A 12687-nucleotide genomic window follows, 5' to 3' on the forward strand; every position below is an offset into this window, starting at 1 on the left:
TTTAAGTCATTATTCAATAATAATCCTATTCAGTTGACTGTAAACCTATGCAAACAAATCATTCAATAGTTTTCTAAAATAAATTAGATGATTTAATGAAAAGAATTTGCTCAAAAGCAAACTGTCAGATGATTTATTCATTCATAATTTGCTTGATGCAAATACATTTTCTTAAAAAAAAAAAATCTTTTGTGTTGCATGACAAAAAGAGAGTCCTATGGGTTTGGAACAACATGAGAGTGAGTAAAAATGACAAAAGCTTTTCATTATCGAAGGAACTCTTCCTAAACACAGGTCACAGGGATATGATTGAATAAGCTCTTGTCACACAACTATCGCTGTGAATCCAAACTACAGCGCCTTTTTATATGTGTTTTGACAGCATAATCATATCCTTAGGACAGCAATCTGAGCAAAATTGTCTTAACGTTTTGGATGGTTATAATGTGTGTATTGTATGTGTGTGTGCAAAGAAGAAGATCTGATGCTTACAGGTACCTGGCTGGTCAGATTGAAGTTGTTGGCAGGGCTGCGTTTCTTGCCGCCAGCGCTGTTGCCAAGGTTACTGTTAGACGCACTGCTGGCGGAGTTCTTCCTCTTTCTTCTCTTGGTCGTGGTCTGTCGAGTGGGCTCTGCTCTCCACAAAACACACAAGCAGGCAGACACCCACACACACACACAGATCAAAAGTATTAATAAAACACACATCGACACTCATGAACATGCCACAATGCATGCACGCAGACGAAGAAAAAAGACTTTTCTAACATATACAAACACATATGGGTGATCACACAGGAAAAGATAAAGAAATGCATCTATTTTTTTCTGAGAGCGAGAACATTCAAACATCTCCCAAGACATGCACTAGTAAGTGAGAACCTCTGCTTTCATTTGCATAAAAGCTCAAGCGTGCATACTGCAGTCTCTGCAGCCAGTCATGCATGCATACTTATATCATTAATGTACAAATGCTGTTTACTTTCAATAAATAGCACTAACACTATCATTAAAATGTGTTTTCTAATTCCTTTTTGGAAGATAAAAATAATGAAACTAAACAATTTTTGATTATGTTTAGCAAATATCTTTCTTTTTAAACAAAATGCATTTTTAGAGTGACTACTGAAATATCGACCTGTGATATCTATTTCTATGCTGAGTATTCATGGTTCATGTATTTCATGGGTTTCAGTTTAGACAGAATGCAGTTTGCCTATTAGAAGGTGATTCAAAAGATGAGAAGAGTACCTTTTTTGTGATTTGAGGGGAAAATTTCCGTTTTGAAGTTCTGTGGATGTCCAGCTGAAATCACATCCAAAGCAAGATTTATTTCCCAGATAATCCTTATGACAAATCAAGCTGAGACCAGAAGAATAAGACCAGAAGACATATGCAAATATAAACTGCAAGACTGCAGGCTTGCTGTCAACAGCAGAAATTTTTTGAAATATGTATGGCAAAATCTGTGGGTCTCATATGCTAATCATACAAACACACATATTTGTGCACAAACCCTGTGTGAACATTTCTTGCAGAAATGTTAAATAGATAATTTTTGCTTTACTGCTTAAATTTTGGGATCAGTCGACTTTTAGGCTTTTGAAAGAAATTAATAATTAAACAAGGATCAATTAAATTAAACAAACATGGCATTACTGAAAAAGACAAATGTTTATTCTATATGAACTGGTTTTGAGTATGAATGAATGAGACTCAGTGTGCCTAAATGTCCAAATCGACTGAAAATAATAGTTTGTTAAGCTGTAAAGACTGTACAGCCATGAATTGTTATTTTATTGATTTAATTTTAGTATAACAATCAAAACGTTTGACACATTGTTAGTCATTACTGATGGCTGAAAATGAAATACATTTTTAAGGTTCTTACTAACCACACCCAGGGAGATGTTTCTACATGATAGATTTAACATAAAGTCAAATATAATAATAAACAGACTGTAGAAGGAAATCTGTTTTGATTTTCTGGAGAAGAACCTTTATTTTTGTATGTTTATCAGTGCGAGTGTGTGAATGACGTACTAAAACACCCTTGTTTCCACAGATACAAATACTCAGGTGAAAAAAGGGGCAAAAAAAACTTATCAGCATATAAAGGCAACCTTCTTTCCTTCCTGTTCTGAACACAAACGCTCTCCAGTTTTCTGAAGAATGGGAGGAAAGAGGGAAGCGAAGCTAATAAGGAAACGACAATTACAGAAGATCCACTTGGATACGGACTGTGAGAAGGCCGGTGCTGACGACTGGACGGGGGTCATACAGGGTTTCACCCACAGGGAGCGGATGGAGGATGTGTTTCAGTCTCTTACATGTCATGTTGTCATTGTTCAAATCATATTGCATGATATGTAAACCCATCATGCGCTCTAAAGACAAGTCTAAATCATTATTATTGATTGATTTGACCCCCTGAGAACCCTACATAGACATCAAAAGCTGGAGATATTCACTGATGTCTAATCCTTACTGACACATTCTACCAAATGAGAGTTTTTAGAAAGGATAAGAGAAAAAAAAAGAACAGCTACACTGCTAAACTGCAGCTGAAATTTTATGTATGAATCCAGCAAATAAAGTAACAGAACATAGTGTAATCCATGAAGTGTAATTGTGTCTTTATTTTCATTTTATTTATTAACCTTTTCCCTCTACTGTCTTTCATTTAATGTTTAATCAGATGCTAATTTGGGCACTTGTTGTTAGCAATAGCTGTAAGGGTTTTATGTATTATTATTGCTATTTGTTTTTATTTCTAATTGTCTGTTAATGTATTTGTATTACACATAATTATGTTGTAATAAAATGTAATACATTATTAATATATATATATATATATATATATATATATATATAAAGAGAGAGAGAGAGAGAGAGAGAGAGAAAGAGAGATAGATAGATAGATAGATAGATAGATAGATAGATAGATAGATAGATAGATAGATAGATAGATAGATAGATAGATAGATAGATGCATATTCTGCAAGAGGTATGTAATCTTATGAGCACAACTGTATGCATTGTTTGACCAAATACATTTTGGGGTCACTGTAAAGTTTGCAGGTCTGTTCTAGTCCACCTAAGACTGTAAAACTCTTCTATCCTGACAGGTCACACCGAAGTGCTGAATTAGAGTATATTTCCCCAAAGACCATGGCATTAAACGCACACATCCGTAGAGATCTGATAGAGCACAAATTGCAGCCGTTAGGAGCGTCCTGTAATACAGATGACAGTGATTTGCTGTTACCTGGAGGGGCCACCATTCTTTGCCACTTCTGGAAGAGACAGGTCTTTAGACAGTCTCTGGGGCTGAGGTTGTAGGTCTTGTGTCGGGACATTAGCTCTTGCATCGGCTCCAGAATGACACACAACTGAAAGAAACGCACAAAGTCACCAGTTTAACCATTTTAAACATATTATCATGTAACAATGTAACAATATTATCATGTAAAATCACACGGATACGCACACACACAAATCATTTCCCACTGACAGGATCATATCCCAACGCTGCTGTACCCTGTCACTTCCACAGGTCCAGGGAAACAATCTCTGGATCCGGGCCCACAGAGCAGAGCTATTTCTAGTCTGAATGTGAGGAAACCTACAAGCTTCCTTGTCCATCTCACCGGACAGTGGTCTTGTTGCGTCCGAGCACAGGAAACGTCCTCGGTGTGGATTTACTGATAAACGCGATGGAGGTTTTTCAAGCGATGCTAATGAGTCACTTTTACGAGGTATTTTTACAGCACACCAAAGTAAGGATCGTGAGAAATTACCCCGGTGAGAGGAAAAATAATCTTGTTTACAGGAATAACAGTGTGCTACTAAAGTCCATGAGGTTGACCTCTCATTTAAATCAGTCAAAAAATTATGAATGATTAATCTTTTTCAGAGACCATTGAATTTTTTTTTCTTCTAAATTAAAATATTGGAAAAGCCACATGACTGTATTTACTATATACTGATCCTGTGCAGTGAAGTACACAGTGTACAAAAACCCTCTGTCCTGTCCAATAAAAAACAGGTGCAGATTTGGCTGAGGGCACACAGACTTGCTGTTACAAGAGCTGCATCTAATCCAAATTTAATTCACAATTCGGCTTAGGCAGCACCGCTGCATTTTAACTCTGTGTTTATAAGCAAAGCTGTGCGTTTAATGCGTGGAACAACAATGAAGAAAGACACACTCAGTGGGAGAAAAACGGTTGTTCCCAAAACCTTGAAAGGGCATTTTTCCTCTCTTCTCCCAGTAGCTCGCTATAAACAAGTTTGTGTTTTGCTGAGCTCGAGCGCAGCGCAGGAGAGAGACCCACAACGCTGCACCTCTACCGGGAAAGCTCATTAATGTTATGCTAATTTTCTTTATCCAATTCATTTTCTCTCCCTCTCTTGTTCTCCCATTTGCAAAACGGAGCTGTCACTCACACTGAAATGACGGGAATAAACAAAGCCGCCATGAAACTGGCTAATAAATTCTGAGCTGTGTTAACACACACACACACACACACACACACACACACACACACACACACACACACATTTAGTCACACATAAATGTACAAATACATATTAAAAAATATATAATTCATTTTTCAATATATATGCACAGTTTAAGGATTAACATAATCATATAAAAATTAAAATTGCTAAATTATAGTTGGGACCAGGGAAATATCATATTTTTTGGACATATACCACAGTATATCATACAATATACCAATATATCATGGGCTTTTGGAGCTCACTTTTTTTTTTAAATTTAAGAGCCCCTATTGTCTCACACAATATTCGAGGAACTCCCTAATACATATGTGTGTGTGTGTGTGTATATGTATATGTGTATATATATATATATATATTTATGTGTATATATGTGTATGTGTGTGTGTGTATATATATATATATTGACACCATGGTATTATCTTCTGATACCATCAGCTCACCATAGTATCTCCTCAATACTTTTTTTGTAATGGAAATTGAACAAACAAACTATTTTAGTTCTGCCTACCCTGAGGTAGTTAAGGGTGAAGTTGGTCAGTCCCATGCGGGTGATGTTTTTTGAGAGTTGCTCCAGGACTTGAGGGTCTTGTGCCTGCAGGTGGACAAAAAAAGAAAAGAAAAATAGAAGCGTATCACTTTATACAAACCCCAAAAATCCATTGCATGATATTGACCAAAAGCAACACATATGATGCTTGTTTTATGAGACCCTGAATGTGACCACATATTCACGCTTGTCAGATCTTTATTTCAAATATCTGGGGGGCTCTCAGTGTCTGGTGGTTGTGGCACTGGATGAGATGCTATTTGTGGGCTGGAGATATTCCAGTGATGCAATTGATCTGAATCACTGTGATTACACTGAATACATTTTTGATTCAGATTTGGGGTATTGAATCAGGAGTGTGCTGCAGCTGCTAATTAATATTGTTTGACTAAATGTCAATTGAAATGTTATAGTGCATTTCACTATGAATTACAAACTAAAGCTGTTTGTGTACTTACTGGCAAATCATTGACCAGATTCATTATGGTAAATTGTGTTAAACAGCATGAGTTTAATGACACAGTAATGACATCAGCCAATCATAGAGCTCCTGTCATTTGATTGGGCAGGGCAGAGTAAAATAGCAAAGTATAGAGAATCTAAAACGAGGTTCCTCCAGTTTGCTCATATCCTCATTAGTCTTGATCAGATGAGTTTGACTCAATTTCTGTGCAACTTTACCCTTGTGTACGAGAATGAGACGATCAAACATGCTGCAGTAACTTTTGCAGTATCCTTGTCAAAAATCTTTCAAAGCCCTTTCTCCCTCATTCACTCTCTCTCCCTCTACACCAGAACACAGGGCCCCAAAGGGCCCAATTTAAGAGCATGTGAATTTCACAAGTTGCAGTGAACAAACTTTCTAAAACTACACTATCTCTGAATCTACAAGGGGGAGAAATGAGTTAAAACTCAACTGTGGTTTAAAGCTCGATAAGCAATGAGTCATTAAAAGTTAAGTTTTATAAACAAATAACAGATTTTTAATTGCTTTTATTTCCTTCATCGCAGTATGTCAGCTGTATTCATTACTCATTACATATTACTCATTTGACCTTTTGTTTGTACTTTTTACCTTTTTTTTCTATCCAACACAGCTTTGATATCTCTGATTAAACTGGCTGTAAAAATATTTTCTTCATTTATTCTATAATTATTATCTCTTGTCAGTTCCATTTACACCAGACGCAAGTGGCACGACAAATGCAAATAGAGCCCAATATAATGATAGAAGGTCTGAACTGGATGCCTCATTCTATTTCTGACCCACTTCAGTAAAACCTACAAATGGATTCTGCACTTTTGCTTTGAACCATCCAGTATATAGACAGGGATGTGATTATGACCGTGTCTATTGTAGACATGCATTAGGTAGCACTCATGATCCAAACCAAAAATCGTATCTATATTTTTTCCTTTTATTTGAACATTGATGGATGCAAAACCAAAATATTAAAGTATTCATAAGTCAGACAAGCAGCAACAATACGCAGCAAATTGGAAGTAAATTGAGGCAAAAGTCATAGTTAAAATAAAGTGTGACTAAAAAGTTATATATGCACTAAATCAGCATACTGGAATTATTTCTGCATGATCACGTGACACTGAGGACTGGCGTAACAACTGATGAAAATTCAGCTTTGCTATCTCATAAATAAATGTAATCAATGTAGTCATGTAATGTAGTCATTTTACATTTTTACATTAAATGTAAATAAATTATTAATAAATTAATATATGATTATCAGAAGTAATGACAAAAAAGACAGAGAGCTATTTATGACAGCAAGAAATCAGGCTGCAAAAGTGGGGGAGCATCATGTAGCTCTATCTTATATTTCCGAAGATCCAGAAATACACACACACCTGCAACCAAACCATGTGACAGAAGAGCCCTAGGATAGAGTTATGATATCAAACTCACATGCATGGCGAGAATGCTCCGTGGGATAAGTTCCCGATACTGTCTGATGGTGAAGTGCCACGTCTTGATCCTCATCAGATCATCGAAAGCGAACTCCAAAATCAACCGGCCCTCCGTACACACCTGAGAACGCAAACATTCAGAAACCTATGATGTATTAAAGACCATGTCTTTTTCTCATCACAAAGAAATAAGTTTTAGCTCTCAGCATGACAGAATGGATATTTTTCAGACTTTATGTCAGTTGGGCTTTTCAAACCAGATGTTAGCATTTCGAAGCCATTTCCTAATGAAAGGTGTTTATGTTGTATACCTGAACCGAAGGCCAACGAAATGGAAATTCTTGAGACGAGCTTACACAAACACAAAAGAACAAAATTCTGAATACATGCAGAGGTCATAAACCATTAGCAATTACTTAAAAAAAACAACAACAAAAAAAAACACAACAGGATGAGAAAAACATTTTGCTAAATTTAGAGCTGCGCTACTCATAGCCCCAGTGTTCTGTTGCTGGGGCAACCGGAGGATGAGGAGGAGGAAGAAAGGGAGGGAGAGGAAGGGGGATTGGGGGGTGGGAGCGTCAGCTGATTAGTTGGCATGGCAACAGCAAAGATGTAATCCCGCCAGAGCCACTCTAATCAATGCCCTCAGCACAGATGGTCTCTGGAGGATCAACAAGAAAAGAGGCTGGCGGGAGAGCACAGCGCCATCACATGACCACACTCTTTCACATTCTCTCGCTCACTCTCCCCACTTCTTTCATCTTCTGTATGCTTCTCCCGTTTTGGTTTGTCTTATTCTTTCTCTAGCTCTCCTTAGTTCCATCTTTCGTTCGGCACTATCTCTTAACAACATAACATGTTGAGGAAAAAAGCAAAGTGAAAATGAAATCATCGGTCTTTCACTGTACTGCTCCAGAGCTCTGCTTCAGGACGTGTTTTAAAATTAAACTGGTCCAGCCAATCATTTGAATACTGAAATATGGGTGATTCTTCATACGTCCAGTATTGGATATACTATTCTCTTGATGTTTTTTCACACTATGACCGTGTCATTTCCACCACATCTGAAATCATCATTTACTTTGTGAAGGAAACTACATTTTACAATAACATTTAACGTTTATTCATTTAGCAGACGCATTTATCCAAAGCGACTTACTATTGAGGAATATACTGTAAAAAGTTATTCATCATGAAGAGGCAAATTACATTTTGCAATCTCCTTAGTCTTTATACGGTTAATTTCATTGCTAGCATTTTATGTATTCTAAATGAGAACAATAAACTGTTATTGCAAATGAAATGATCTTGCAAAAAAAAATGTATATATATAATAAGTTGGTTTAAAAGAAACTGACTTTTGAATGAAACTTTACTGGGTGAAAAATTGTTCAAAGTTGAAACTTGTGCAAAATCTGATATAATTGTTAAACAATTAATACAAGTTCTCATAGTTTTAAACATTGATAATTTCATATCAGACTTCCATAATTATGACTGTTTATCTGGCTCTGGGATGGGGTAAAAGTAGATCTACAGATAAATGCCAAAAATAAATAAATAATGCATGGTAAAAAAAATAATAAAATAAAAAAACATAAAATACACAAAATAAAAGAAACACAATATTAACAGTTCCCAAGACAGTTTTACCCTCATATAAAAAATAAACATTTTAAATATGTTCGTTTTGATTAAATAAATAAATAAATAAAATAAAATAATGATATTTTAACAGAACAGATAAATGAATAAATCATTCAATCAACTCCTGGGACATAAAAGTGCCTGTAGATGACAAGAACTACATTTATGAATAAAATGTTCTCCAATTGTGTCCAAATACACAGGTGACTAAAATACCTGCTTTTATGTTTTTGACCATTTCTCTGAATACAGCACTTGATTAATAAAGTACAGCTGTGATTTTGTAATCAGTTGCTCAAAGACTGCTGGGTTTCTATTCCTCTGTAATGATAAGTACTCAGGCTCTTGTATGGATTAGAATGGATTAGTCCGTATCAGTGCGTGAAAATAATCCAAAGTGCTTGATGGACAAGGTGGAAACATAAAATCTGTTGATAAGTGGTTTTACCCTCCGATGCATGATGTCCACTACAGCTGACAGATCTTTAAAAGCTATTTGTAACCACTGAGGGTGTGACGTTACATCCAAACCACCATGGGCCAATGACCTTTGACCCCTCCTCATAATTTGACAAGACTGTACTTTTTACAGGTCATTATGTTTTTTATTATGACTATTAATGACAGCAAGAATTCAGGCTTCAAAAGTGGTGAAGAATCAAGTAGCTCTATCTTATATTCTAAAATGTCCAGTTAGCCTCTCCTGAGGCATAATAGAAATACAATAATGTCAATTGGAAATGACCTGTATGGTACAAGCGATACCATAAACCCCTTTGGTTTAGATCAAAGGCAAACTGCATATTTATTCAGTAAAATGCTAAAAATAATGTCTTGTCATTTGCTCTCCACCTTTCAAATACAGTAGAATGTTTACTATGCTTGCTTTTGTGTCCTTGTTTAGCACATTAAGACTGTGATTCTGAAATTAAATCTCACCAGTTTCTATTATTATTATTTAAAAAAAAAATTCCACTATGACAAAGAAACTAATCAAAAGCTAAAGTATATGACAACACACAGAGTGAGTACGGAGTAATAGATTCATAAAGAGCTTTCTCAGCAGAGTCCAAAGCTGCCAGAAATATTTCACAAGGATTCCTAACGAACTCCATCAGTAAACACATAGAATAATGGCTGTGATTATAGTAGTAAATTATCACTCCTGCCATGTTTGTTTGTTCTGTTAGACAGTTTACGGGGTTTATCACAGGGAATGTAAGAACTGAAGGAAGCAGATAACTGTGTCATATGAGGTTACGATAATGAGCAAAAATGCACAAGGAGAACAAAGAATGCATGTTTTGTTGACAAACATAGAAACTAAGTGTATCTGCACCTCATGATTTATTCCTTCATTTTAAATCATTGTGCGTGTTTAGGATATGGTGTCACACACACACACACACACACATACACTCTCCTACTTTACCTTGGTGAACATGGGCTTGCCGTGTTGCGTGACCATGGTGCATTGATCGCAGTCTACAGTGATGCAGGAGTTGTGGAAGGACTCTTTGGAGTGTTTCAGGATGTAGTAGAGGTCTGACACACCACCCTCAAATACCGTGCTGAAGTAACGAGGGATGAGGGTCCGGCCGATTGCTGAGGAGGGAAACGAGATGTCATTTACATTGTATTGAGTTTTGTCTAATGTATTCTTAAATTGACTTGAAATGTCTCTGCATCTCTTAATTTCGCACTGTTTGTTACGGTAAATTATTAACAAGTAAGATGTACATCCTAGCAATTTCTTGCAACTTCAGAGATACAGTAAGTATGATTTAAAAATAAACAAAAACTGTTCCTACATTGCCCCAAATGTTGTGACTGTGCATAAGCATCAGCACTGACATAGTACAACTGGGAATTTTTGATAACAAATGTTATAGATTAGCCTAACTGATATAAAATACGATTGTTTTTGCAAAATGTGTTTACAGTAACCTGCGTGAGGTCTTTCAAAAAGTTGAGCTGGAATACTTATTCCTCCTTGCAGCTGGAGATAATTATGCAACTTTTTTTCCTGTTGTTTTTTAACAATGAACAAAGACAGAGCACCTGTCTGGATTTGTGGCCTCAGGTATATCTGCATTGTTCGATTTCTTTTCTTAGCTTGCATTCTTACTTCATAAAAAAAAAAAAAAAAAAAAAAAAAAAAAAAAAAAATTTAATCCATACACACTACAACAAATAATTAATTAAACAGAAAAAAGAAACAATGCATTTATTGATAAGTAAATGCATCTTAATGTAAGTTTTTAAACAAGCTTAACGCATTAACATCGATGTCACTATATTTAGATGGAATTAATAAAAAATAAAAAATTACCAAAAAACAAGAGTAATGAAAGTGAAGTAAGAAAAATTAAATGAATTTTTGATTACTATTATTCACAAAATGTTTATGAAGTCTATTATGTACAGTACACCAAATCTGCAACTATTTGATCAAAGATACAGTAAAAACATTGATATTCTGAATTATCAGTATATATATTTTAACATGTAATTTATTCCTGTGATTTAAAGCTGAATTTTCTGCAGCCACATGATAAGGAATCATTCCATTATGCTGATTTGCTGCTCCTTTCTATTATTATACATTTTAAAAGCAGCTGTGATGTTTAATATTTTGGTGGAAAGTGTCTTACAATGTTAAAGTCTTACTTCTGACCAATTTAATGCATCATTTCTGATTCATTTATCTTTTTTTCTGGAAAGTTCCCTTCCAACTTTTTAATAGTAGTGTATATATATTTTAAATACATATAAAAAATGTAAATACAAGCATTTTTCTGAGCCACCCATTAAAAAGCTTTACAAACCCTTTTAATGCACATTTAGCTGGACATCTCTGGCCAAGAAAGCAGCAAACACTCCTGCAGAAACAACTTGTACTTTTTGGCTCTGCAGTGTTAACTTATTTTAATATTGAAACTGAACGGACGAGCAGCCTTATCCAGCTTAGCGTCTGATTTCAGGCAGAAATAATCCATCTTACAGTCAAACTCCCCTTTGAGAGAAATTATGTTTGTGCCACCAGCCCTGAGGGAGCGGAACGGGGGTGGTGGAGGGACAGAGAGAGAGAGAGAGAACTTCATTTACCCAGCTTCCCTTAAGACAGACGCCACTGCCGCCACCGGTTAAAACTGCACCGGCAGAAGGAGAAAATGAAACAGCTGCAAACGCGGCCTGTTTCTTAAATTGGCTAAAGTCTGGCATGACTAAATCAACACATAAATACTTGGCAGGGGGAAAGAGTGAGAAAAACGGGAGAAGGGGAGAGAGCGGAGGGAGGGAGAGCCCTAGCTTGAGCGTATAAATGAAGGTCTCCCTAGTGGTTAAGACACAGAGTGAGCCGACGACGGGAGCTGACTGTTAATGAGCGAGTGCAAGAAAGAGAGAGAGAACGGTGGAGTGCTTCGAAGGCATGCTGAAAATAAATATGAAATACCCATGAATGAAAGAACAGCACAGAATGCAGGCAAATAAAGTGCTATAGGGAAGGACAGAGAGGAAGAAAGTGAGAGAGATACAAAATGAAAGGCTGACAGGCAGGGTGACAGCGAGGGGTGTCATGCTGAAGGGAGATGTTGTTACTGAGGGCACACCTGACTGCCCACTAAAGTTCTAGAGCACTGTGGCATAGCGGCCCATATGCCTAACCATGGGGCATAAAATCACGGACACACACCAAAATAAGAGACCGGCGTGTGTGTGTGTGTGGTCTCAGGGAAGCTTGGACAAACAAGGAGCTCTATAATACCTAGAGAAAGCTATCTGTTAGCATTCCCATTCTTCTAAATAGCTGTCAGTCAGCTGGTGCTCCATGTAGTGAATTAATATTACACAGTACTAACCATTGTAACAAGGGCAACAAAACAAAGTGTAACCAGAAAATGTGAACAAGTTATTTAGTCAGAATACATGGTTTTACATCTATTTACATGGAAAATCAAAATTGGTGTGGTTATGCCCTCTATAAGTGAACTAACTGGATTATTCCAACAATGCAAACATCGACCACTTAGTCC

The 12687-nt window shown here is 36.3% G+C and overlaps 1 protein-coding gene across 2 annotated transcripts in view; it reads right to left on the reverse strand.

Annotated features, from left to right (window-relative positions):
- The window catches only part of ldb2a (LIM domain binding 2a), a 56991-nt gene that overhangs the window by 6027 nt on the left and 38277 nt on the right, over positions 1–12687 (reverse strand). Inside the window, exons 3-8 of one of the 2 annotated variants that reach the window (XM_059515994.1) lie at positions 10083–10255; positions 6999–7121; positions 5036–5119; positions 3269–3392; positions 1252–1305; positions 499–632 (exon numbers count right to left, since the gene is read on the reverse strand). In XM_059515994.1, the coding sequence (XP_059371977.1) occupies positions 499–632; positions 1252–1305; positions 3269–3392; positions 5036–5119; positions 6999–7121; positions 10083–10255 (692 nt within the window). Of the gene's footprint in view, positions 1–492; positions 633–1251; positions 1306–3268; positions 3393–5035; positions 5120–6998; positions 7122–10082; positions 10256–12687 lie in introns of both variants that reach the window. The other variant, XM_059515993.1, reaches the window with a different exon arrangement.

This window comes from Carassius carassius, chromosome 29, assembly GCF_963082965.1.
Source record: "Carassius carassius chromosome 29, fCarCar2.1, whole genome shotgun sequence".
Lineage (NCBI taxonomy): Eukaryota > Metazoa > Chordata > Actinopteri > Cypriniformes > Cyprinidae > Carassius > Carassius carassius.